Source organism: Eptatretus burgeri, chromosome 5 (assembly GCF_056783735.1).
Source record: "Eptatretus burgeri isolate ZD-2024b chromosome 5, Ebu_testis_v1, whole genome shotgun sequence".
NCBI lineage: Eukaryota > Metazoa > Chordata > Myxini > Myxiniformes > Myxinidae > Eptatretus > Eptatretus burgeri.
In genome coordinates, this window is record NC_140965.1 from 44,085,118 (window position 1) to 44,113,064 (window position 27,947).

Here is a 27,947-nt window from a genome sequence, read left to right on the forward strand (position 1 = left end):
AGCAAGTCACCTTTTGCTTTGTACAGTGCCAAACTGATGGATCGAATCTCACTTTGTTGTTTGTTCCTGTGATTAAAACTAAGTTTGGAACTACACTGGATAGACTCCCAGATTAGATATATATATATATATATATATAAATACATATATATATATATATATATATATATATATATATATATATATATATATATATATATATTGCACATATTTGATTGATAAAAGATGCTTTGTGACAATGAAAGTCTCGAAGCAAAGTACCCAAGTTATTTCCCAGATCTAATTGAAATTGAACAGTTTACATTTTGTATCCCACTGATAGGCCGGATTTGTATCCAGATCATAACCAACATCTAATCAGCTTGTTCTTCTCATCTACCCAACTCAACCACCAAGTTTTGTCAAAACTCGTCATGTGAGAGAGAGAGAGAGTGAGAGAGGGGAAAAAAAAAGAGCTCAGAAGAAGAGAAAACATCACGTTTTTAAGTCGAGTTCGGATCTGCAAAAGTATTTTGAAATGGCACACGACCTTTGTTTGACCAGTTGAACCCAAAGTAAAATCTGTTCACGTTCACATCTCAGTGCATATTTGTGCCGAGTTTGGTTGAAATCCCTGCTGTGGTTCACTAGTAATTGTGGACACAAAGATTGTCAATGAAAGGTCACATGACCATAGATCTTTGATTGTTTGACACCAAAATCTAATCAGTTTATACTTTTGCAAAATTTGGTTGAAATCCTTTCAGTAGTTCACAAGTTATCGTGGTAATGAAAGTCTGCTATGCACGTTCGCACCGATAGACAGACGCACAGCCGGCACGGACAACCTGAAAACACAATGCCTCTGGTGCCTGCGGCTCTGGAGACGTTAAAAAATTAAAGTTGCGCCGGGTGAAAGATACTCGATGCTGAAACAAATTCTGAAAGGCTTCACATTTCACCAAGAGCTGAAACACGGAGACTTTCCATAATTTTTGGGATTGAGTATCTTTCACTGGATAAACACTGAATTTCAACTTTCTTGTAGCATTGTACAATTCCTCATTGGAAGCCAGGACAAGATTCCGGCATGTCTGAAGCACACATTTCAACATTACAGGACAAATCAAGAAACTTTATATTGCATTTCAGTTGAGCTACTATTAGTCCAGGGAGTCCTTGACGTACGAACGTCTGATGCACAAACCAAAACCGATTTTTTTTTTTAATGTGCGAGATATGGACGTTCACTCGAACTTCTGAACCAATCATGGGCAGAGCAACTCGGGGCTCGTTGGTTGGGCTTAGCGTGAATCTTTCTTCCACAAGAAGTAAAGAGTGAGTGTCACGTGGTCTATAGTATCTAACGTACTGTAGAATACTGTACTATTCACAACTACTTTCTTTACACACTTATTGGCATTCATAGTGCCACATATTTTGCCATTTTAGTGATGAGTAATCCTAATCATGGCTGATAAACGTTGCAGTGATATTCCTGCAATGAAAAAAAGCACAGAAACCTTGACATTGGAGACGAACCTGGACATTAAAAAACGTTCTAAAAAGGTGAAACTCCCTCCCAAATCGGTTGTTCGCTAAACCTTAATTGGTCCACGATCGGAACAATTATCAAGGACAAGACAATATTTTTGCTGTACTTTATTGTGCAGCACATTTTATCAATTGTCTCAATTACAATTCGAGGGGATTGAAGGAGTATTACTGTGGCCCGCAAAAGTATTCACCCCCCCCCTCCACCACCCCTCCAAAGATTTCACATTTTGCTGCCACTTGAGCTTATTACCTCCGCCAACAAAGGTGAAGGAGGTTAAGTTTTCACCCCTTTCTGTTTGTTTGTTACTTGCAAAATCGAAGATTTTTCAAGTATGTTGATTTGTCGATTTTGTCTGTCGGTCTGTTTGTCGCCTTCAAGTCACAATTTTCAACCGATCTTCACGAAACTTCGCCACATGGTAGAGTTTGGCATAAGGAAGAAGCCTATTGTTTTTGAGGTCAAAATGTCAAAAGGTCAACATATGCCAAAGGTCAACAACTTAGGTAGTATTTCTAAAATGCTCAATTTTCATCTGATTGATGACATTTAAAGAGGATTTACATTTCAGGTCACTGAATTCAACCACCAATTCCTTTGGAGCTCCACATCGGTCAAATTTCTAAAATTGTCAATTTTCATCCAATTCACTTGAATTTTAAAGAGGATTTGCAAATTTGGTCATTGAATTCAACCTCAAATTATTTTTGAGGTCAAATTTATTTTATGGATTTTGAAGGTATCGTGCTCTGCAAAATGTGTTCTTCTTGTTTGTTTGTTTGTTTGTTTGTTTGTCTGTGTGCAGGATATCTCAAAAAAGTTGTGGATGAATTCGGATGAAATTTTGTGGCCTGGTTGGGTGTGTGACAAGGAAGAACTGATTAGATTTTGGTGAAGATCCGGATCTGGAGACTCATATTTTTAAAGTGATTCTTCACCAATGAGAGATAGGGCCGAAAACGATAAACATCATGATATTTACCTCCGCCACCGAAGGTGAAGGAGGTTATGTTTTCACCCCTTTCTGTCTGTCTTAATTTGCAAATCTCGATGTCCGAGATAGGGATCAGTGTCTGTTTGTCTGTGTACAGGATATCTCAAAAAGTTAAGGACGGATCCGGATGAATTTTTGTGGAGAGGTTGGGTATGTGAAAAGGACGAATTGATTAAATTTTGGTGAAGATCTGGATCCGGATTTGATAATTTTTTCAGTGATTCTTCACCATTGAGAAATAGGGCGAAACTGATACGTAGCACAATATCTCAAAATCTGTGTCTGAAATGGCTGAAATTTTGTGAACAGGTCTAAATTCAAAGCATTACATTTGGCACAAACGTAACACTGACCATCACCAAGACAACACCATCCCCACTGTCGAGTTATGGGGATGTTTTTCATCAACAGGGGGTGGTGAGCTTGCCAGGATAGAAGGGACAATGCACGGTGCACAGTACAGGAGAATCCTTGATGAAAACGTGCTTGAGTCAGCTATGAATCTGAAACTAGGTCGGAGATTCACATTTCAGCAGGACAATGATTTGAAGCACAAATCTAAAGCCACACGAGAGTGCCTAATTACGAATAATATCAAAGTTCTTGAGTGACCCAGTCAAAGCCCTGACTTGAACTCAAATGAACATTTATGGTGAGACTTGTCCATCACAAGATTGCAGTCCATCGATGATCCCCATCAAACTTGGCAGAACAAGAGCAATTTTCAAGTGAAGAATGGGCAAATATTTCACCATCTCATTGTGCAAAGCTCAAAGAGACCTACCCAAAAAGACTCATAACAGTCATTGCTGCAAAACATGCTTCCACCAAGTAATGACCTGAGGGTCTGAATACTTTAGCAACCAGTGAATTTTGATTTGTACTTGTTTTTTCATGTATTCCTGATATGTAACCTCCTCCAACTAAAGTTTGATCTCTTCAGTTACATTTGATCTCCTCGGTGATAGATAAAATTTTTCATTTAGAAAAAATGTTTAAACTATCGTTCTCCTCTTCCCTTTATAAAGGGTGAGGTCTGATGACACCAAGCTTCTGCGCTGCCTTGACCACAATACTCTTCCACCTCCCTCTGCCCTCGACCAACTTTCTCCCCTCTCCAACCACCCCTACCTTTAGGACATCCCTCCTCACACAATGCTCCCATCTCAACCACGGTCTCGCTCTTTTCCTCCAACCTTGCTCCCTCAATCTATCCACTCTCTTTTCCAATATTTCTTCCCCCATCCACACCACGTGTCCAGCCCATCTCAGCCGACATTTCACCAATCTCGCCATCAAGCACATCTGCACACCAATCTCCTCCCTCAGTTCATCCATCCTCCTCCTATCCACCTTCTTTACTCCAGCAATCCTCCTGACCCAGTTGTTCTCGCAAACCTGCAGCTTCTGTTGTTGTCTCTCTGTCAGTGCCACCGTCTCCAGGCCATAAAGGTAGGCTGGCTTTACCCACGATATGAGAACCTTCCCTTTCAATATTCTTGATATCTTTCTGTCTGCAATTACTCCCTCCACGCTATTCGACACAGACACACCCACCTGAATCCCCCTCCGCACCTCTGCCTCAGACTTCCAACTCCGGTCACTGTTTCTCCCAGATATTCAATCCTATTTCCTTCCCCTCGAACCTGACATTCATTTATTTTCTCTGCTGCCGGACCCACATCACCTCAGTCTTCTCCATACTCATCTTTAATCCATGCTTACCGAATGCCTCCTTCCACTCCCCACCACAACAGCCACATTGTCTGCACACGACATTCCCCCCATAGCTCCTCAAGCTCACCTTCCTGCTTACCAGCTCCATCACTATGATAAACATGAGTGGGCTGAGAGCACTTCCATAACTGAAACCGATGTTCACGCTGAAGTCTTCAGACATCCCAGGACCAACCAAAACTCTTCTCTTCGTTCCCTTGTACATCTGTTCCACCAACGTAACTTCTGCTTCTGGCACTTCCATCCAACTCAGTGTCGCCATCACCAACTCTCTCAGGACAATGTCGTAGGCCTTATTCAGGTCCACAAATCCAAAAACCATCTTATCTCACCTTGCACCTCCAACCTTTTTTCCACCACCTCTCTCAGGATAAACATCCCATCCATTGTACCCCTACCCTTTCTAAACCCTTGATGCTCTTCTCCGATTTCCACACTCTTTCTTATCCTCCTGTCCAGAATCCCACCTTCAGCACCAATTCATTACATGACTTAGGAGTGTAAGGCCCCATGTACTTCCCCAGATCTTGAACATTGCCCTTTCCCTTCCATGTCGGCATCATTAACCCCGTCTTCTAAAGCTCCGGAATTGAACCCTCTCTCACACATACATTCAACAACCTTTGTCCAACTGACTCAAACTTCGTCCACCGCAATTATCATCTCTGTACACACCTCATCAATGCCTGGCACTCTTCCCTTCTTCATCCTCTTCAATGGCGTCCACACTTCCTCCTCTGTGTTCTCTACCAACTCCACTTTTCCCTCTACATAACACAGAGCTCCAGCTCACTGTTGCTCCCTTCCTGGTTCAACAGCTCTTTGACATATCCTTCCACACCTTCAACACTGCCCCCCACCCCCCGTCATAAGCCTCCCACCACCATCATTACTCCCCCCCAATCTTTCATTGTCCTTCCCATCCTCATCCCCGTCAAGAGCCAATTTATATATATATATGATCTTCCTCCCACCATCCTCTTCCAACTTGTATGCATCCTCTTCCATAAGATTCCTCACCTTATCCACAGCTCTCCTTGCTGCTTTCCTCTACTGCCCACACAAGTGCAGCAACCCCGCATCCAGCTGCCTCCCCCTATCCTTGATCTTCTTTATCCTCTTCCAAATTGCCTTCGGTTCACCAACTGCCTTTGCTACCTCTTCCGTCCACTATACCTGGTTTCTATCTCTCGATGATGCACCCTTTCCTGATGTCCTTCCACACAAAACTTCTGCAATTCTCCTAAATGCCTCCCGGTACTTCTTCCACTTCTTCACGAAGTTGCTCATACCGAGCCCTCAACCTCTCCCTTACACTTCCCCACCTAGTAATCTTCCGACTCCACCACCAAATCCGGTTATTTTCTATGTTGTCTACTCCTATATGTAATCATGTGGTATTCCCGCTTTTGAAAGAATGAATCAGCTATGGCCATCCCATTCCTTGCCACCAGCTTCACCAGCTCTCGACCTCTCTATTCCTCGTTGCACACCCAAATTTACAAACACATTCCTCTTCACCCGGCTCCGCTATACCCACGGGCATGTTAAAGTCCCCCCAATCCACAGCATCACCTCCGGCTCAACCATTCCCATCATCCTCTGCCCCAGTTCTTCCAATTTGTGGGCTATATACTGAAATAACACACACACCATTTGCCTCTATTACCACCCATGCCACAACTATCCATCCCTCCCATCTTTCCACTCCGACCACCTGCTTGCTGACCTCTTCCAATCCTATTATTTCCATGCTATTACTCCTTCCGTCCACACCCATGTGCAACAGCTTGTATCCTACGAATTTCCTCACCATGTCCCCTGCCCATCTGGTTTCCTGCACACACACCACTTCCAAACTTCTCCTCTGCATCATCTCCACCACTTTGACCCCTCTTCCCCCCAATTCATCCCACATTCAAACCACCAAGCCGGACCTCACTTCTGAATCGCTTCCTGCTGAGAGAGTTGGTACCATCTTGGATATTTTTGGGTCATTCAGGTCATGAATCAGCAACGCTGCCCTGGCTGACCTACTGGACCTACTACTCCAGCCTGCCTCTTTTTCCGCTCGCCTCCCCCACTTGTTCTCATTTTCACCCTCAACATTAGACTCTCTCCCCCACCTAATTCACTCCTCCCTCAATCGACTCACTTCACCCTCACCAAAGTAAAAATTAAAAATAAATCAGAATTTTCAAAGTCAACACAGTCGATGCTTTTAATACTCAATTCCCGCCCCTCAGATTGACCCTCGACTCCCTCACACGCCTACTCATCTTTCTCACACAATCCTCATCCCCCACGAGCAATCCTCCTTGTTCAAACTCACTGCCAAGCTGAACTTCTTGGTCAGCCAGTACCCTGCCATGCAGGGCCGACCCAGAGGGAAAACCAAGCAGAGTCCACAGACCCAAGGACGAAACATAACCCAATCCACCAAACCGCTTCACCTCACCACGGGTCGAGCCATGTCCACAAGCCCAAGGACGAAACACAGCCCTCCCCGCCAAACCACGCAACTTCACCGTGGACCGAGACGTGTCCACAGGCCCAAGGACGAAACGCAGCCCTCTCCACTGAACAGCTCCACCTCACCACAGACCGTGCGGTGTCCACAGGCACAAGGACAAAATGCAGTTCTCTTCCCCGCCAAACCTTTGTACCTCACCACGGGCAGAGCTGCATCCACAGGCCCAAGGAGGAAACACACCCTCCCCACTGAACAGCTACACATCACCACGAGCCGTGCTGTGTCCACAGGCCCAAGGACGGAATACAGCCCTCCATGCCAAACCGCTCCACCTCACTGCGGGCTAAGCCGGGTCCACAGGCCCAAGGACGAAATACAACCCTCCACCTCACTGCGGGCCGAGTCGTGTCCACAGGCACAAGGACGAAATACAGCCCTCCACGCCGAATCGCTCCACCTCACTGCGGGCCGAGCCGGGTCCACAGGCACAAGGACGAAACACAGCCCTCCCCACCGAACCGCTCCACCTCACCGCAGGCCGAGCCAGGTCCACAGGCACAAGGACGAAACACAGCCCTCCCTGCCGAACCGCTCCACCTCACCGCAGGCCGAGCCGGGTCCACAGGCACAAGGACGAAATACAGCCCTCCCTGGCGAACCGCTCCACCTCACCGCAGGCCAAGCCGGGTCCACAGGCACAAGGACGAAATACAGCCCTCCCTGGCGAACCGCTCCACCTCACCGCAGGCCAAGCCGGGTCCACAGGCACAAGGACGAAATACAGCCCTCCCCGCCGAACCGCTCCACCTCACCGCAGGCCGAGCCGTGTCCACAGGCCAAAGGACGAAATGCTTATGCATGGCAAGAATGTTAAAAATGGCCTTATTCACCAATTTACTCCACTTAGATGGAGTAAATATCACAAATGTTGATGAAGTGGGTAAGAATGGCCGGTGCTTTCAACATCATTTTTTTATTCATCGAAATGCGACATCATTGGCAGGGGGTGAATACTTTCGCAGGCCATTGTATTTTACTCTCATTTATTGCACATGTACAATATTTCAGTTTAATTATGTGTTAAATAGGCTTTCCTGGGTTGGTTGTAGAACCAAACCATCATTTATAAGAGTCGATGGGAAATCGAGTTCTGACCTCCGAACATCCGACTTAAGAACGACTGTTTGGAACGCAACACGTTCCTAAATCGAGGACTCACCGTCGTCCATGAAAACGGATGGAAAATAATATCAAAAAAAGAAGAAAAAAAAAAAAGAAGAAACAAGCCACTGATGTGGAACTTTCTGAATGGTTGGATGACGAATCGGGAAGTAAACGATTAAATAAACTACGTACACCATCGTGCAGTTCATTTCCACACAATAAACCATTTTCACACAAACCTCATAAGTCATAATATTTGATTTCTATCCATTTTTCACTAAACATTTCTATAACCATTCAAACCAAAATGTGCTCGCATGTGCAGTATTTGTGTGTTTATGTTTATGTGTGCATTTACATATATATGCAGAGACAACGACCGTTTTACGACCATTTCCATCTTTTTCTTTTTTGGGGGGGGGGGGAGTGGGGGAGGCTGGTCAAATGATGGCGTTCCTCCATAAGGATCTACCCAATGTATCAGCATTGTGCAAACCTAAACATTCCATATCCTTGACAGTTTCAATCTATATCTTTTTAAGACGTCCTCTCGGCGTTCTTCCTTCTACCACGAGCTTTATCGCTTTCTTTGCAGCTTCATCTTCTTACCTTCGTTGCACATGACCATACCAACCAAGTCTTCTCTTTGCAAGTTCTTCTTTAGCAATATCGATTATCATTATCTTCCTGATTTCTGAGCTCAGAGTCCTTCCTTTCAGAGACAATCCATTCATCCATCACATCATTCTCATCTCTGTTCTTTCCATTATTTCTACATCTTCCATCTGCATTGCCCACATTTCGCTTCCGCACGTCAATACCGGTCTGATACAGGCTTTATAAACTCTTAACTTGCACGGATAATGGAATGTTTCTGTGCTTCATGGTACCATCTATTTGTCTCCACTTGTCCCAGGCTGACTTTATTCTTCATCTCACAGCTAATTCTGATCTGAGCCCGATGCCACTGTCACGTCTCCACGGCGCCAAACTTTTGACCTTTTCTAAATTAAAGTCTGAGCTCAGAAACATTTCTTTTTTTTTTTGTTCTTCATCTTCTTCTTTCGATGATGAACCCTCGCATCTTTCATATGTGAAAATCCCAGCTTTCGTTACCAAATTTCTTGATACCACTACATCTCTTGCGACAACATCTTTAACACTACCTTCAATAAATATATTTAACATACAAACACAAACTCCTGGTGTGTGCCCCGGTTAGAATAGGTACACCGCCTCAATTAAAGGGTTGGCGTCAGGAAGGGCATCCGGCCATAAAACATTGCCTAAAAAAAAAAAAAAGAGAACCATGATAGAAGATTGTCATGGGGCTTGCAAGGCTAACCCCCACTCGAGCAGGGAAAAATAGCCTTAAACTGTGTGTGTGTGTGTGTGTGTGTGTGTGTGTGTGTGTGTGTGTGTGTGTGTGTGTGTGTGTGTGTGTGTGTGTGTGTGTGTACGTGTACGTGTACACACGCACACGTATTTTCTTTTCATTACTTACACGTCGCTGCGAAAGGCCCAATATGGGTCTTAATTCAATATTGAGTAAATGGCAGGTCTCAATTCCCCCTCTATTTGGATCAATGATTCCCCATTTGCAACAGCCTCTGGTCTCACAGTTTCCTCATGGGTAACAGCCTAAAACAAGTGCAGCCCTGGGCCCAGGAAGAGTGGTGCCGAAAATGTTAGCAAGCCGTGACACTTTGTAATCACTTCCCAACAGGCACCTTCAAGTCCAGCCTGAAGGCAATCCTGCAGCTTTAAACTTATGAAGCCCTCGATCTAATGCATGTCTGGCTCGGTGTTGTACATGCATGCTGACACAATGATTTATCAACAAAATAGCTGCCTGGTTAAATGAGAAGGTAAAATGCTGGTCAGCTGTTTTCAACGCTGCGATTGTCCGAGTTCTTCCTCTAAACATCTGATATTTTCATTGATGAGTGTAATCATCGTGAACGTAATCGGGAACAAGCCATCACACAAGTATATGCAGTGACACGGTATCATTAGTGGGTACGTGGCAGCATCAAATTAACCACCTATTTATTGAGCCAGCAAAGCAAGAACAATTGTATTTTGTGTTCCTTGTCACAATGATCAAAAACACGAGGCGAGAGAGATTGCAAAATCTTTCCGTTTGTCATTACCTGTAGATCTCTGTTATTCATCGCCCATTTCCCAAAGGTGTTTCCTGCAAAAGAATGAATGAATGAATGAATGAATAAAGCTCTTTAGACCTGCAATATCAATGATTGTTGTTAATTGCAGATACTGAAAAGAAAACAAACACCAAGTGGTATTATCCATCAGAAGATTGCATATTCTGCAGATAAACTAAGCCATTCACACTTCATGCATGTGCATTGCAATGAAGGATGTGGAGATTAGGAAGTCAGTTAACTTTTAGATAATTACAAGGACATGAGCAAACAACGGAGAAATAAACACCATGCAAGATTTGAACCCGGGACCTCAGCATCATGAGCAGTGTGCTGACATGGAGATGCTGCTAAACAAGGCAACTCTTAAAAAGGGTGTCAAGCATATCCATAATGCAAAAAAAATAAAATAAATAAAGATTCCACCAAGCTTTTTGTTACTTGACGTGGAAGTAAGGATGGAATAAATAAATAAATAAATTTTTAAAGAGTGTAATATAATTCAACAATGATAAATGAAAGTATCATGAGATTTCATTTCAATTGGAATGCAGACTCATGTCAAATCCTGGCACAAGGAGTTTCACACCACTTCTGACACCTTTTTCCAGTCGCACTAACTTAAAAATGTCCATGGTCGGGACAACGTATATCGACACAGGTACGCTGCCAAAAAATCTAGTCATTTGCACGACCATTTAGTCGTTAGCTTGGAGTGTTGATTAGACGTTCCTTCACTCTACCAGTTCACAATCAGGATTCCAACAACTTATCTTTCCTTATAATGGCATAATATGAGAATTCAAAAAGAATACGCACATTTTAAAATTGTGAGCACCCTTTATTCGACAGCAATTGTGTTCAAATTGAGCGATATCGAAATTCTCAAGATTTTGTACATGCCAAACGAAATTTCAAACCAATAAATTTTTACACAAGCCACTGTGATGACCTGAGATTTCCATTTGAAGTCACTGGCTCCCTTTTAGAGCATCGGAAGATCGTCACGCAATGAGAAATAAAACAAAGAGAAGCAAAGGGAAAGGGATAAAATGAAAACTCTACAAAACGATTCGACAAAACCACCGAGGAAGACCATTCCACAAGGAGGATCAAATATATACTAACGGATAAAAATTCCTGTGCACAACAAAATATATATATATATATATATATATATATATATATATATATATATATATATATATATATATATATTTATATATATATATATATATTTACACAGAATGAGACTGACATATACACGAGCAATATAATGGTCAGCCAACGTGCACGCCTTGACACGTTCCCCAGTTTACCCGTGAATATCCGGAACTTGCACGTGCATACTGTGCACTGCACCCGCACAAATTACCATGCACGACTGCACGTGCACCGAGTCACGTGACAGTGCTACACGTGCTACACAAATGCAACGCAGCACAATTTGGTGAACCATCCCAGCTGTGAAAAACTTTTATTTTTAATCGACGTCGAAACATCGTAAACGTGATGCCACGCTTTTCCGAAAATTACCGTCTACGTGCGATTGGCATGTTTGAGACAGGTATGACACAATATGTTGGGGCTAGGCGTTTTGGTGTTCATCGGAACACCATACAGTCACTCTGGAGACGTTATCAACAAACTGGCAGCATCAGAGACCGTCCACATTCTGGGCGGCCATGTTTGACGTCATGTCGGAAGGATAACCTTATCCAGTTGGTGCACTTTAGGAATCGGTTCCAGACAGCAAGTTTGACAGCTCTCAGCATCCCTGTCTTGTGACCAATCAGTGCCAGAACTGTCAGGAATCGGATACAACATCCGACCACGACGACCAGCAATATGTCCAACATTGTCGCCACGTCATCGACATGCGCACATCGTTCGGTGTAGACAACGTCTGATGTTCAAGAGACAAGAATGGGCTGCTATCCTCTTTACAGATGAGTCGAGGTTCCATCTTGATAGTAGTGATGGCCGTTGTTATCTTGCCAAAACGAAGTTTTTGCAAGATCTGTTACTTGGTAAGTTTTTTTTGTTTGTTTGTCTGTAATCATTGGATTTTTCACCTTTACATCACTCTGTTGAACACAATTCTCATTGGAAACTCTTGTGGGTACACATATCGTAGTATTATTACAATACCCTTCAGCACACATAAAGGTCAAGGTCAAGGTCAAAGGTCAAGGTCACTTTGCGGTAAATCGTGGAGGTCGATGAAACCCTTATTTTTTGAGTAATTTTAATCGAATCATCTCCAAATTTATGGGAATATAGTTCATGGTCTGGCGCTCAGCTGATTAGTTTTTGGTGGCGATTGGCCTTGACCTTCATGGTTAGCGCCTGAGGTCAAACATATTTGACCCCAAGGTCAAATTTTCAAGTTTTAGGAACCATATCGTGTAGTACCTCAAATTGAACACCTCGATGAGTACTTTCCAGATATGTCAAGCTTGAGACATTATGACGTCATTTGGTGACGTTATGAGGCAAACGCATATTTTTCAATGGTTACTCTGTAGAACAATTCTCATCGGAATCTCTCGTAGGCAGATATTCCTCAAGGAGTCGCTCCTGGTGGATAGCAGCTCTGTTCACCTCAGTGTGACCTTAAAGAAGTCACACGTGGTCACCTTTTGGCAAGATACGGGTCATCCTGCGGGTGACATTGGTTTATTGCATTTATCGATGGGAAGTGGAATGTTACACTGACGCATGTGTTGTGCAACGTTCGTCGTCCGGCCGTGGATGTGTGATGGTACGCGGAGGCATCACCACACATCACAGAACCCAGCTGGAGGTCATTCATGGAAATTTGAAAGGAATTCAGTTCCGTAATGAAGTTCCCCGTCCTCCCGTTCCTGCAGGTTCATGGACGTCAGATCACACTTCAACAGGATAACACATGCCCTCGCAATGCACGAGTGGTCACCGACTTAACCGCACAACAGAACATTCCCACACTTCCATGGCCAGATGTTTCACCTGATCTTTCTCCCATAGAACACGTGTGGGATGAAATGGAACGCCGATTGCGCCGTCTTTAAAACCATCCGGAGACGTTGGCCCAGCTGCTGCAGGCCTTGATACAGATCTGAAATGACATCCCTCAAGCGTTGTACAACAATCTTCTGTCCTCGATGAGGCACCGTTGCCAAGCGTGTGTCAATGGAAATGGTGGTGACACGCACACCAGATACTGACCTGTTAACTGACTTTTGACTGCTCCCCTCTTTGAGCCTCTGGAGACGTGTCTTGCACACGTGTTGACATTCTCATGTCGATTTCATATTTATCAAACACTAAATATCAATTTGACAAAACAACGCGATGCGTTTGTTTTCATTTCTCATGGGTATAAATGATGCACAGGAACTTTTTTAAGCTAGTGTACATCCGGGTGTACTCGAGGGCTATTTGCCACACACAAAAACCAGGTGCAACTGTACACTCCCGACCAGCCTTATGAAGGGTGTCCAAAAAGTTCCAGAGCAAAGCTGGATGGAATGAAATTGAGGCTGAAATTATTGTTTCACAAATTCAATCATTTCATGGATGCAGAGGTGCCAAATCTGAGCACACTGATTTTTTTTTTGCTCTTTGCACTTCATTTGGAATTCACCCAAATTATTTTGAACTGGTAAAATGGCAAAAATAAGATCTCGATACGGCAAGAGAGTTGTGCATGCTCTCTTTGAAGATGAGCCCCCACCCACTCCCCCCCCCTTTCCAAATTAAAGATCACCTTCTAATTGTTCCATTGATGAAAGAACATTCACACAGTCAATGAAAAAAACACTACTCTGGATCATGAGTGCTCGGAGGGGACAGCACAGGAAGATAGACCGAATTGCCTTTTCCTGTGCTCCAATAAATGTGCAACTGTGGTTTTGATAATGACAATTCCCTTTATTGACGACTGGACCAAGCGCCAAGATTCATCGTATTTCTTGAAGGGTATCCAGAAAGATGCACTCCAATGAGAGTACTGCATCCATGTTTTATATTTACTAGCATCGGCACTCCCGGCCTCAGAGCCTCCATCTCGGCCCACCTTCGGGAGGAAATTTAAAGTCGTGATATTTCCACAGTGATACTTTCTTCTGGAGCACACTGTACACTTGAAAAAAATTGGGATATACTGCAACCATATTTGGCCTTGCTGGGCAACACTAATCTTTTGTGCGCTATAAAAAGACTCTCTGACTTGTACTTTTATGTTTGTTTGCCCCAAGACATTTTGAATACTCATTTTGTCCCATATCCCCTTATTTTACTCTTATCTCATCCTCCTCTACTGCCCTGCCCAATCACCCCTCCCACATAGGATATGTAATTCTGAAGATGGATACCTTTACAAACAATACAAACCAACCACCGAAAATATCACAAGATCCAATGAATCCCTGGCAAGTGCAAGTGGGTTATTCATGCGACGTGAAATGTTTACATATCCAAAACTAGAAGGGCACTCGGTAGAGCGCATACCTCCGCCACGTAATGCCTGATCCACGAGAACATATCGAACCTAACACATTTTTGAGATACCGTGCTATATCTCGTTTTTAGTCCTATCTCTCAATGGTGAAAAAACATTTTTTTTTAAATCCCAGTATCCAGATCTGGATTCAGATCTTCACCAAAATCGAATCAGTTCATCCTTGTCACACACCGAACCTGTCCACAAAATTTCATCCGGATCCGTGCACAACTTTTTTTTTGAGAGATATCCTGCACACAAATAAACAGACAGACAGACAGACAGAGAGGGGTGAAAACATAACCTTCTTCATCTTTGGTGGCAGAGGTAAAAATAAAACTCAGTGAGCATTTACACACTTAGACCAACTAGAAAATAATTTTCAACACAAAATATTCTTCATTCCGTGCCAAAGCAGAGCATAGAAGAATGCCGAGAAGGTCCGACGTCTTACAACAAAACTCGAAAGCACGCCAACAATCTTAAATATCACAAGCATTCCAAAAGGCATCACAGTCAACAATAAACCAACACCAAGGGCGGTAAACTGCCCGCGCAGGGTGGATAAATTTGGGGGGGAAAGCACCTCGTCACAGCTGAGCAGGAAATAAATGGTTCCCTATTCATGTCAAACTGAGGGCGTTATAGTTTAAACGAGAATAAATGTAAACTTCAGCAACAAATTCCTCCCTAAATTTGTAGGCCTTTGCTTCAGCTTATTGCCTCTGTGGCACTCATAAATTCTGATTTGACAGAAAGCAATATTCGACAGTGCTCCTCACGCCTGTGTAGCTTTCCTCATAGAAAAGTCTGACTTTGAATTTCCGTGCATGTGAGCAATCCTGAGCCAGGACAGCATGCACACCAGACGTGTCAGTTCATCTATTCCACCAACATTGTGCCTAATCAGAAGATCCATCGAAGGCGGCTCGCATTGACCTCTCAATAGTGGTGTACACTGCAGTGCATTTAACTCCCATAATCATGTTTCTATCGAAGAATGTGGAGAGGGAGGAGGTAGACAGTTAGCAGATGATGAGTGGAGCAGACAGACACAAGGTTATAAAAAAAAAAATCACAAATTAAACAAACAGAATGGATTTTTTGCTACAAGATGAGAATAACGGCGACTGAGGAGCTTTGCTTGTACACGATGACCAAGTCAGACAGTGCATCATGTCAGTGGTCTGTTCCAGCCGCTTTGCTCCATCACACAAGATGAGCTTACAAAATAAATGTTCTCGACAATAATGAACTTCTGCTGATGTGGAGAAGCCCAAAACTAACTGCGAAATAAACGAGAAGGGCACTCTTCAACGTCACGACAGATTTGCCTCTTCCCACATTGTTACATCACTAGTATGTGCACGTTAAAAAAAATAATAATAATGATTAATAAATAAATATTCAAACCGCGAGCAAGAAACAACAACCACACAGGCCGTTTCTTCGCTCTCGCGTGCCTGTATGTGCGTGGCCCAGAAGTTCGCATATTATTCGCAGTTACGATTATTCGCAATTTAGTTTTAATGCCCAAATATTCAATTAGCGCCAACGTATTTTGCCTTTTCGCAATGTCATCGCAAGGAAAAAAAAAAGAGAAGAGAAGAGAGAAAAAAAAATTACTTCCTGGTTCGGAGCACACCAGCACTCTGATGTTACCGAAATTTATGCACCGTCTAATATGACAACGATCATAACTTGGGGCATTGTGTTTATCTATAAATGCGCATAAGAAAGATAAATTATTAGAATACACGAAGTCATCACTCTGGAAGCTCGTACGTTGTAACCTGTAATGGCGAACGTGGCTGAGCTTCCCTTCCCCATCGGCCACGCCCACGCAACAACGTGTCTTGTCATTGGTTTGGTAAATAAATAGCCATAACTTGGGAGGCACTTGTCCGATTAATATCAAGCCTTGAAAAGGCACATCCGCAGGTCCCCAGCAATATACCTGGCAAGTTTCAATTAGATCAGACCAGTGGTTGTCAAGAAACAGCGGTCACACACACACACACACACACACACACACACACACACACACACACACACACACACACACACACACACACACACACACACACACACACACACATTGCTGGAATTATAGATAGATTATACATACTTGTACCAAGTTTGATTGAAATCACTGAACTCAGATTCAAAATATTAAATAATTCTGCCTGCCAGACCAGGCATCCGATGAGGTTGAAAATTAAAACATATATTCCCCATCACGACTACATCATAACTGTGACGTTTCATGTCGATTGATGAAGCGGTTCAACAGAAATAGTTTTTTTGATTTTCATTCAATCCAATTTGGCTGCCAGACCACATGACCTATTTATTATTTGTGAACACCCTGGTATTATCCAAGGCTTGGGGGACATGTGGGTGAAGTTTACCCTCGATATGTCAAGCCTTTCTGGAGAATAAGATTTTTAAAAGGTTTATTCTTCAAAACCAAAAAAAATAATCAGAGCTGCCAAACCATGTGACCATTTATGTCATAGTTGGAGAACTTTTTCTTCCTCATGGGTAGGCGATCACACCTGTAAAGTTTCGCCTCGATCTGTTCAGCTGTTTCAGAGAAGTTTTTTTTGAAGGTTTTTTTTTGTAAAAACAAAAACAAAATAAAAATGGCTGCCTAACCATGTGACCGATGACATTATCAATCCCCCCCCGCCCCCCCCATACAATTTATCCCTAGATGACCCTCAAAAAAATTTCATACTGATCGGATAAAGCATTTGACGTATGCAATGACGTCATAACAAAGCCACTTATGACATCAAAAATTAAAATCAAACTTGTACTTCACATGTGCCAAGTTTACATTTTTTCCACGGAGCGGTTTCGAAGATACAGAGGTCCAAAGTTTTTCCTTTTTTAAAAAAAATGGCTGCCACACCACATGACCGATGACATCATATTTACCATTAAATCATTCCATGTGAATAGTCACACCTGTGGTGAAATTTTCGTGTCAGTTGGTAGGTGCTTGCACAGAAAACAGAGAAAATTAGCACGGATAGACGCATGTTCATACGTACGTGCGTATAACCCGAAAACATCAGCACAAACTTGTTTTGTACCGAGATACATAGTGCTCGGGCTGGCAGGATGGCCAAGAGGTACACACACGCACACTCTAACCAATCGAGCTAGGGTTTGAATCCCGGCCCAGCTACAAACTGTCATCGCGGTGTTTCACAGGTAGGGTTATTCATCAATGTGTGCGCTGTCCCTCGGATGGACGATACACTGGGTGCCTCGTCTGCCGGCATTAGTTGGTGGACTTTAAAGATCCCACGGAGTCCTTGCGTGAACAGCAGGCGAGCCATCGCCGGCGCCATGAACAAATTACAAATTCCTGCCCGAACTACTGCAGGGAAGGCAATGGCAAACCACCCCATATAACTCCTGCTGAGAAACCGCTTCAGCAGGACAGGCACTCTGAAACAGAGTAAGGTTCATCCAAATCAGACGATCGTGCTCAACAATGCCCCATTTGTGCAAACTGTACTGCACACTCGCCAAGTATCCATGTTTCACTCTTTCCCAAGTTCTGGAAACTATGAGACGCATAAAAATGTTCCTTATTATGAAAGCAATGTAGAAAGCCATTGCATCGATGGAACCAAAGTTGCCACGAGCAACGACGCACACTTGAACATGCAATCAGCTCTGCCGGCATGTTACATGTATGTGCTGTTGTGTACATGACAAGTTGAATGTGTAACCAATGTGAAGGAGAACGCTGAGCATGGTGCAGTATATGCTAATGGTCCAACGAAAAAAAAATGTTTTTTTTATAGTGAGAGTGAAGCATAGGAATATATTATCTCATTGGATTGAGACTATTTTTTGGCCATTTAAGTGCAGTACTGAATTATGTACTTCCAAAGTTTGTATTTATTTATTATTCCCCTTCCTATCTATATCAGGAGTCATTAAAACCCACAGTAATTTGCGATTACAAACACGCCTAGCCACTAGCCTATGGCCACCAGCCAGTCAGTTCCACTTCCCCTCCACCCCCCAACTTGAATACCATGCCAGCCCGACTGCCATAAGCACACCTTCAAGATGCCTGCAGCACTACCCTCCCCTTTCTATGCCCATTTTTTTAATCAACCTGATCACTGGTCAGAACGCTGCATAAATCAGGCCCTTAACGGAAAACGTCAGCAAGAAAAACGAGCTCATTTCCGCGGCGGGCCGCTCGCCACCTCCCATCCATCTTACTGCTGTATGTAGATCGCAGGGCCAGGGGAAATGTCAGCAGCACCATCGCGCCGCCGAGTGTGACGGGCTGCTAGCACCGCTACGGCGAAAGCTCAGACCAACCCCCTCCATCCACAGCTCTAGTCTTCAACACCGCTTCTCCCTCCGATCACTTTCCACACACAGCTTACGCAAACCACCTATTAGCTTTCATCCCTTACCCATTACTCCCACCCAAAAACTTTCCCCAAACATTTCACTCGAGATGCAAAAAAGATTGAAACAACACACACAAAACTGGCTTCACAACAAGCAAGCGAGAGGCAAAAACAGATTTCGGCATTTTCCTCGACATTCACATATGGCTGAAGCAAGAGAAAGGGAACGTTGGATTGAATCCGAGCATACGACATCGAACTTCACCAAGGATACGAGAGCCCATAAATCAATCCTTCTCCTAATAGTCACTTTGTCCGAGCTATGGTAAAGCAATGACTGTACATTATGATCGAATCCAATCCGAAGCTTCAGTCCATTGTACTAACCCGTCTTGTAGACTCAACAGTTTGCATCAACCATCTACCAAACCAAATGTGGTACAGCCAATTACAGGCACGGAGACTCTCAATATTCTCCATACATATAATTAAACACCGTGATGCTTTCCAGATTGACATATTTACCAATTTTAGATTCACATCATAGCTGGACAAATGTAAGTTCCGCCACCCCCCATCACCCCCCCCTCTTCCACCAAAAAAGTCAATTAAACCCTTCGGGGTTCACATAGGTCACGCAAATGTGTTATAGAGTTAAAGGAGATTCAACAGAACATCCTCTCAAAAACCTTTAGAAATATTCTGCTGAGCAACGACCTGCCGTGTTCTGCTAAGCACCACGTACTGTGAAACTGCAAGTTCAACACACGCTTCATTAACATCAATCTGGCTCAACCTTAGGGAGGTATTCAGAATGTCCAGATCCCTGTACACTACTCAACAGGTCATCTGTTTATTACGTACGCATGGAGAAACATCCTCCTTCCTCCTGTGCGGACAAGTGCACGCAGGAGGGAAGAGGAGCAGGATATGTTTTAACATTACATTTGCAATACTTTCCCTCATTTTATTTGTTTTGTTTTTTTTAAGCATTTCTTTTAATCAAATGTCATTTCTGGTATTTTGGAAAGTATTACAATATTTGAAGCCCTAATATTCGACTGTAACAGTAGATTAAGGCTGTGAAAAGCACAGGGGAGTCCTCACTTAACATCGTTTCGCTATTACATCGTTAACTCATTAAAAGTATTTCGTTTAACGTGTTGTTTGGACCGGCTTAACAGATTGTAATTTCTCTGTCGCACTAACGACAATTCACTTCAATTCGCTTTGTTCACCGAGTCTCCTCTTTTCACTGCATTCACTGTTCCTCCTCGTAAACCTCCAAATATTCTGCTTGCCTAGTCCTTCAAATGACAGTTTTTAATCCCCCAAGAGAAGTCAAAAGCACCCCATCAGTGACAATGTTGTTTCTACTCATGATAAAAATTTCAAGACATAGGCATATATAGAAGGAAGCAGCATGTATGAAGCAGTTTTAAGTCTTTGGTATGATTCGGCTCGGGTTTGCATTGCCAACATCCCAGACTCAAAGCGGACACTAAGTATTACACCACCAAAATCATGGAAAAGCATCAGTTTGGGAACTTAGATGAAAGTTTTGAATAGCTTTGACCAAAGTAAACATGTGGTAGATCATCGGCGCGGCACTTGGCCTTATTCCGACCACAGTAAGGACAATTCGGACCAACGCCAATAAGATTCGGGCAAGTGCAAATTCTGTAACTCCCATAAGTGCAACGAAGATAAGTCGATCAAGAAATAGCACGAGGGAGAACATGGACTCTGTCTGGGAAGAGGATGTGCCAAATTTCAATTTTTACCATGGAGCAGTTTCGGAGATACAGTGGCCCAAAGTTTTTCCTTTTTCCAGCCTGGCTACCAGACCACATGACCTGTGACATCATGATTATCATTAAAACATTCCACATGGGCCGATGCACCTGTGGTGAAAATTTCATGCCAATCCAATAAGCGGTTGCAGAGAAAACAGAGAAAACTAGACAGGCACTCGGTAGAGCGCATAGCTCCGCCAGGCTGATTACGTTTTGTAGCCCACTGATGGGTAGGATCTGGATTCGGACCTGAACTAAAATTTAATCAGCTTGTTCTGGTCACTTAGCCAAATCATCCACCAAGTTTTGTCCGGATCTGTCCGCAACTTTTTGAGATATCGTGTTATATCTCATTTTAGCCCGATCACTCAATGGTGAAGAATCACTTTTTTAAAATTATTGGATCCGGCTTTGGATCTTCACCAAAAAACGAATATATTCTTCCTTGTTACACACCCAACCTGCCCACCAAGTTTTATTTTTTTTTTTTTTAAATATACAATGTCAAGGCTTGAATGAGAGCTAACACACAGAACATATAACAAGGGGAGCAGGAGACAAGAGGGACAGGAGAGGGAAGCACAAAACAGTGGGGAATAGACACATGAGATCTTTGGAAGGGAGAGGGATGGGGCAGGGTACACAGATTAAACCAGTTTTTGTCATCTTTTGAAATCTTTTGAATCTGTCAACAACCTTTTGAGATATCCTGCCATATGTCATTTTTGGTCCGATTTCTCATTGGTGAAAAATCACTTTAAAATTATCCAGATTCGGATCATCACCAAAATCTCATCATTTCGTCAGTGTCATGTACTGACAAATGTGTCCCATCTTCTTTGCTGGGAATCGTCCCAACTACGCTCGATGGCTAGTTCGTTATTATCACAATTTGATGAACCTGGACAACACACATCCTGGTGTTCGGGAAGCCTAAGAAAATGGAGCTTTATCTGTGAGAAGAACCAACAAATCATTCTTGTGAACTCAAGACGACATCACCCTCGAGCAGACGGTGAATGCTGATGCTGCATCAAGGCTGACAGGAATCACTTCGTTCAGTCAGTCCGACAGTGTCAGACAGCTGTGGATGGTCACTGGAGCTGCCAGAAGTTGTATTCTTGGAAGTCTCCTCGACAAAGCTGGCTTGAAATTGAAGGAAGACGTCTCCAAATCGTTGAAACCGTATCGAGTCACCCGAGACAATAATGATCTCTCGAAGCTGCTAGATGCAATCAAGAACACCATGAACCCGTTTGATCAGAACACGAATGAAACCCTCCACTGTATCATGACTGGTACCAGTGTACCAAATGATATCAAGGAGGATCTCTTGGGGTTTCAAGTGAAAGCCCAGGAGTTGTGTGATAGTTTCACAACAGAGAGCTTCAACGATCAAGCTCGCTTCGAGAAACCAATCAGCAGAAGGAAGATCAAGAACTTTGTGAGTGCTGCTGTAAAGAAAAACATCACCACCAAGGACCAGAAGGTAGTCGAACTACAAGGGACCAGAGACCTGTTTGGAAGGCTACTCCACATCAGTACGTTGGAAAGGATAAATATTGAGAAAGTCTTTCAATATCCACTGACCCCAATTCCACTCGCCCTGGCACACGTGGATGGCAGCATCAACGAAACTGACAAGTCAAAGCTTCTGCACAAGCTGGAGGGAATGGTTGAAAGCGAGAAACCAGGAGATATTGACGTCACATTGGTCGATGCAATGTTCCTGCTACACACATTGCTGAATCTCCCTCCCACATTTGGTGGGGTAGCTGAAGTAATAATCTGATGATTGTGTGAGATGTCACCACGCACTGATCTTGTTTGTGATATATACATCACTCCGAGTATCAGAGGCTGAGCGAAACACACGAGGGTCAGAAGAAATGACGTTTGCTGTGACAGGTCCTGAACAGAAGTGGCCTCAGAATTGGCAAACAGCTTTTCAGTCAATGTTACTTCAAAGCAGGATTTCTTCACTTCCTTGCAAACGAATGGAAGAACAACAGATATGCTAGCATCCTGAAGGATCACATTGTGGTCATGGGTCTGGATCGTGTCTACTACACGTTCAGAGAAAACGGAGGGAGTGTATTCAGCGAAGACACAGAGGCATTGAACTGCCAACATGAAGAAACTGACACTTGACTTGTGTTTCATCTTGATCATATCATGCAAGTATCACCAGCCGCAACGATGAGGGTCATAAGCAACGACACGGACGTCCTCTTAGTTCTGTTCTGCTACGCAGGTGCCGCACATGACTGCCCAAACGTATGGATGGATGTTGGACTCAGCAGTAACAACACCAGGCGATGCATCAGTATTCCCAAACTGGTTGATGAATTGGAGTCTACTGTCCTGCAAGCTCTTCCTGGACTTCATGCATTTACTGGTACCGACTTCACAGCATCCTTCATGAACAAAGGAAAACAGAGACCCTTGACATCATGATGAAACACAAACAGTTCATCTCAGCGTTTGCCATGCTAGGGGAGCACCACAATGTGCCTGATGAAACAGTTTCGACAATTGAGCATTTTGTATGCTCGCTGTATGGGAAACACAACTTGTTCAGCATTGACACTGCCCGCTATGTTATGTTTCAACACACATATGCACCAAGACAGCTCGGGCATCCACTGGAGAAGATCAAGGGTGTAAACCCAAGCAGTATGCCGCCTTGTCGATCCGTTCTGATCAAGAAAATCAAGAGAGCAAATTATGTTGCCTCTCTGTGGAAGAAAGCTGCACGTCAAGATCCATCTAGCTTATGTGGCTAGCAGTGCCAACACAGATGGATCTTGGTTGATGGAAGCTTCGCAATCGATTGGTTTGATGGTGATCAGATGCCACGCCATATCAGCCAGATCCTCAGTGAAAAGGAATCAGTCATCGAATCAGAAGACGGCGAGGATGTGGAAATGTCGCACGGATAACTTTTGTATGGATCAGATGAATCGGACGTGGACGACGATGATTGGAGATGAGCTAAATGGAAAGCTCATTGTGTGATGACGGTTCAGATACATTCATGGATAATTTATAAACCTGAAGATTACCAAGACACTTATCCAGATCTATAGGAACATATTGAACAAAAGTCAATAGTTTTGCATGCTCATTTTCCAAACTTCTCAACACATTGCTATTAATACACATGGATGACAACCATTTCATTTACAAGACAGATATATCTGATTATCATGATTATGTTGTTATACATTGTTAACAATTTTGTCATATTATGATAATGTCAATAAATCACTATATTGTAATTAAAACGGAGCCTCGACTTATTTTACATTTACATATGTATATTCCAAGAATCATCGGAAATTGTGATATTTTCCAAGTAACCCCATGTATACTCCTTTTTTTTCATTACCCTGCAAAATATAAACTGTTTTGCGTGATTCTTTTTGCATCAGAAAGGGGAATGATAGTTCTTCAAAATAGTACATTTGTTTTGTAAATAATCCTCTTGAAAACTTCAGGATTGGAAAAAATACACTAAAAATATAAGATGATAAAACGTGCCGGTAAGTAAAATTGGGGTTAATCATTGAAATCAGGCTAATCCAACTTTTTTGAAGTCAAATTGAGAAACAGAATAGTTCATAGAATCGGGCCAACGATAAGCTTTAGCATGATATCTCATTTTTGGGTGTAACTATTGGACTTGAGTCAAAATTAATTACTTATAAAATTTGTTCGGAACGTTTACGAAACGAAATGCATTCACGGGAAATTATAGGGTACCCTAGAAAAACGCGATTTGTGGAAAAATGTCCAAGTGGATTTTTATCAGACCAGCATATTCGAATTCTACAGACATTTTCACTCTCGAAACAACTCTCAGACCTTTTGGCGAACAAAACACAAATAAACCTTTGTGGGCTCTTGGGCTAGAACATATGAAGAGGTTTTCAGAGTTGTGCATAAAACCACAATAGAGAAACTTTCATTTACAGTTTGTTTCATTTCAATCGGTTCATAAATAAAAATGTTACAACAACAAAAATTTGGCTATTGTCTTTTCATACACCCTGTATCATATATATATATATATATATATATATATATATATATATATATATATATATATATATATATATATATATATTTATATATATATATATATATATATATATATATATATATATATATATATGTATATATATATATATATATGTATATATATATATATATGTATATATATATATATATATATATATATATATATATATATATATATATTTATATATATATATATATATATATATTTATATATATATATATATATATATATATATATATATATATATATATATATATATATTTTTTTTTTTTTTTACACATGAGACTTTTCCTTTTCATCATTCTTATTATACATCGTTATAGAAACATTACAGATTTGAAGTTAACCTTTGAAAGTACAGTACTAATCAATAAGACAATGAAAGGGCATAAAATGTGCAATCTCACAACCATCTGCACTGACATTTACAAATCATCTCCTGGGGTGGAACATATTCTCGTTTAAAAAGTCTTTTTTTTAACAACCTGCAAAGTTTATTGCACAGAGTTACTAAAAGATGTACTGAATTTCGAGTACGCTTTTCTTAAAAAAATAAAAAAAATAAAAAAAATTGGACATAATCCATTTGTAATATTTATTGCAATATGGGGCCAACATCAACTACAAATCCATGTGATGTTTATAAGTTTATTCAAGCAATATAATGTTCCATTGAAACTTTAAAAATAATAATAATAATAACTGGAAGGGCACTCGGTAGAGCGCACACCTCTGCTACGCAATGCCTGATCCATGAGAACATGTCTGGCCCAATACATTTTTGAAATATCAGGCGATATATCGTTTTTGGCCCCATCTCTCAAAGGTGAAGAATCACTTTGTAAATTAGATAACTCTCGTATCCAAATCCTAATTCGGATCTTCACCAAAATCAAATCTTTTTTTTTTCTTTTTACACACCCACCTTGTCCATCTGAATCTGTCCACAACTTTTTGAGATGTCATGATGCATATCGTTTTTGGCTCAATCTCTTAATGGTGAAAAATCACTTTAAAAATTCTAGTAGCCAGATCCAGACCCAGATTTTCACCAAAATCTATTGTTCATCCTTATCACACACCCAACCTGCCCACCAAATTCCAAATGCTTGATCCGTCCACAACTTTTTGAGATATCCTGCACACAAACAGACAAACAAACAGATAGACAGGGGTGAAAACATAACCTCCTTCCACCTAAGGTGGCGGAGGTAATAATAATGCACAACTTACTTATATTTTTGTTGCCTGATTAGATTAAGAAATAAAAAAATACTTTGTCTCATGTCTGCTTTAATAAAAGTTAAGACACTGGCAGAGTGGTAGTGAATTGGTGCATTTTACTTTGTAAGCTGCGGCATATTGCTTTCTGTCCCCACAGTCAGAGGAACAGAGGCTATTATTTATGTTAAGACTCTGCCCTCCTTCCCACCCCCACATTATCCAGATGAAAGGTTGTGGCCACCATACCTCATAAATAGTGCTTTCTCATGAGGCCTCAGCATCTATTCTTCAGAGCACAGTGGAAGTTGCCCATACTATTCCTATTTTCTTACTGCACCTGGAGAATGTGGGTGGGTGGAGGGAGTGGGGGGTAAAGGTAAAGAGGGAGAAGCACCTTCACTTTCCAGCTCCCCCACCAACTTCTCTCTGCCAGAATGTTGCTAGGACGGTTATGGAACAGGGCCAAAGATCCACCCCACCTGCTGGTGTCCCACAATCAAATAAAGGGGGTTTTGCTGAAACACAATAAGTAGACATCCCTCCCCACCTATCCAATGCAGTTGTGAAGGCATAGGCATGAGAATGGGGCACCGGGCCACCCAGAGTACAACCAGCCTTGATCCTGAGTAAACTTTGGCTGACAGGTTCTTGGGGGCATGGATTATCAAACGACTCACACCTTAAAGGCCACAGGAGGTTGGAAAAGGTCCAAGTTGAGCTCGTGTAATGCCTTTGGCCTCGGATTCTTTTGAAGAAATCAGTGGTGTGGAAGAGGGCATCACAATTCCCACCACGTACGGGTTATCTGGCCAAGGCATATAGCATCAAGCATGCCTGGGTTGTGGTACTCATGTGCCAAATGATACATGTTGGAAGATCACAATTCACAAATACCATTATTATTATGACGGAGACTAATCCTCCTCGACATCCTGCAACTGGAAAAGTCTTCAATGTGTCTTTGGCACGCAAAGACTGAAAATGCTTTTCCAAATGCTTGCTTTCTCCAAATGACATCCATTCCATGTAACCTGCAACCATCCTTCCTATTTCAGTCTTGGTAAATTTAGAAGTGAAGAAGTTGTTTCCAAACACTTTGCCTTCACAACTGAAAAAACAAACCTGATTGAGGAAAACCTTAAGCTGGTCCACAGGCTCACAATAAATGTGTTCTGGATTCAGCCAAGACAAAATACAATAACAGACAAGTTCATCTCAAAGCTGAACTCTGGGACTTACATCTTGCTTTCTTCAAAGACCTGGTGACAATAGTGAGGTTCGTCTCTGGCGTATGCTCTCCATCTACCCCATAACTGTATAGATGGCTCCACAGCAGACTCTAAATGCGGAAAGTTAGAATGAACTTAATGTTTGATTTCAAAGTGAGAGCCCTCAACTTATCCTCTTTGATCTCCTGAACCCAATACCACTTTAACACCTTCATTTTCCACCTGAGAATGTCAAGATCAGGTTTTTTGATGAACTTTAACTCTCTGGCTGTAGGTCCTGATGACTTCTGTGGCCACATTTTTGTCGTCTGAATGCAGCCACATCTTCAGACTCTGCCAATGGCTCTTGGTTAATACTCGGTAAGGGGATGCACGTAACTCACTCAGTGGATTAGATTTTGAAGAGTGAGTTTGGGTCAGAATTTGGAATTTGGTCAGGATGCCAGGCAATTGCTGACTCTTTGTGAACCAATTTCCATCCCCAAATAATCGCCTACTCTTTGTAAAAGACACCACGGAATCCTTCAGCTACCAGAAATCGAGCAGCTAAGTCATGCTGTGAAATGACTGAACTTACTCCATGTTTCTTTTCCAGCACACATCTACCCAAATGGCAACCATTCATGACTGCACCTTGTTATGTTAAATTTTTCCTCAAGATTGTCCTGCT

The 27,947-nt window shown here is 42.3% G+C and overlaps 1 protein-coding gene across 8 annotated transcripts in view; it reads right to left on the reverse strand.

The window, feature by feature from the left end:
• ZCCHC7 (zinc finger CCHC-type containing 7) overlaps positions 1 to 27,947 on the reverse strand; it is a 430,079-nt gene that overhangs the window by 276,595 nt on the left and 125,537 nt on the right. For all 8 annotated transcript variants that reach the window (XM_085881648.1, XM_085881650.1, XM_085881651.1 and 5 more), the window contains one exon: positions 10,056 to 10,099. In XM_085881648.1, the coding sequence (XP_085737774.1) occupies positions 10,056 to 10,099 (44 nt within the window). The remainder of the gene's footprint in view (positions 1 to 10,055; positions 10,100 to 27,947) is intronic.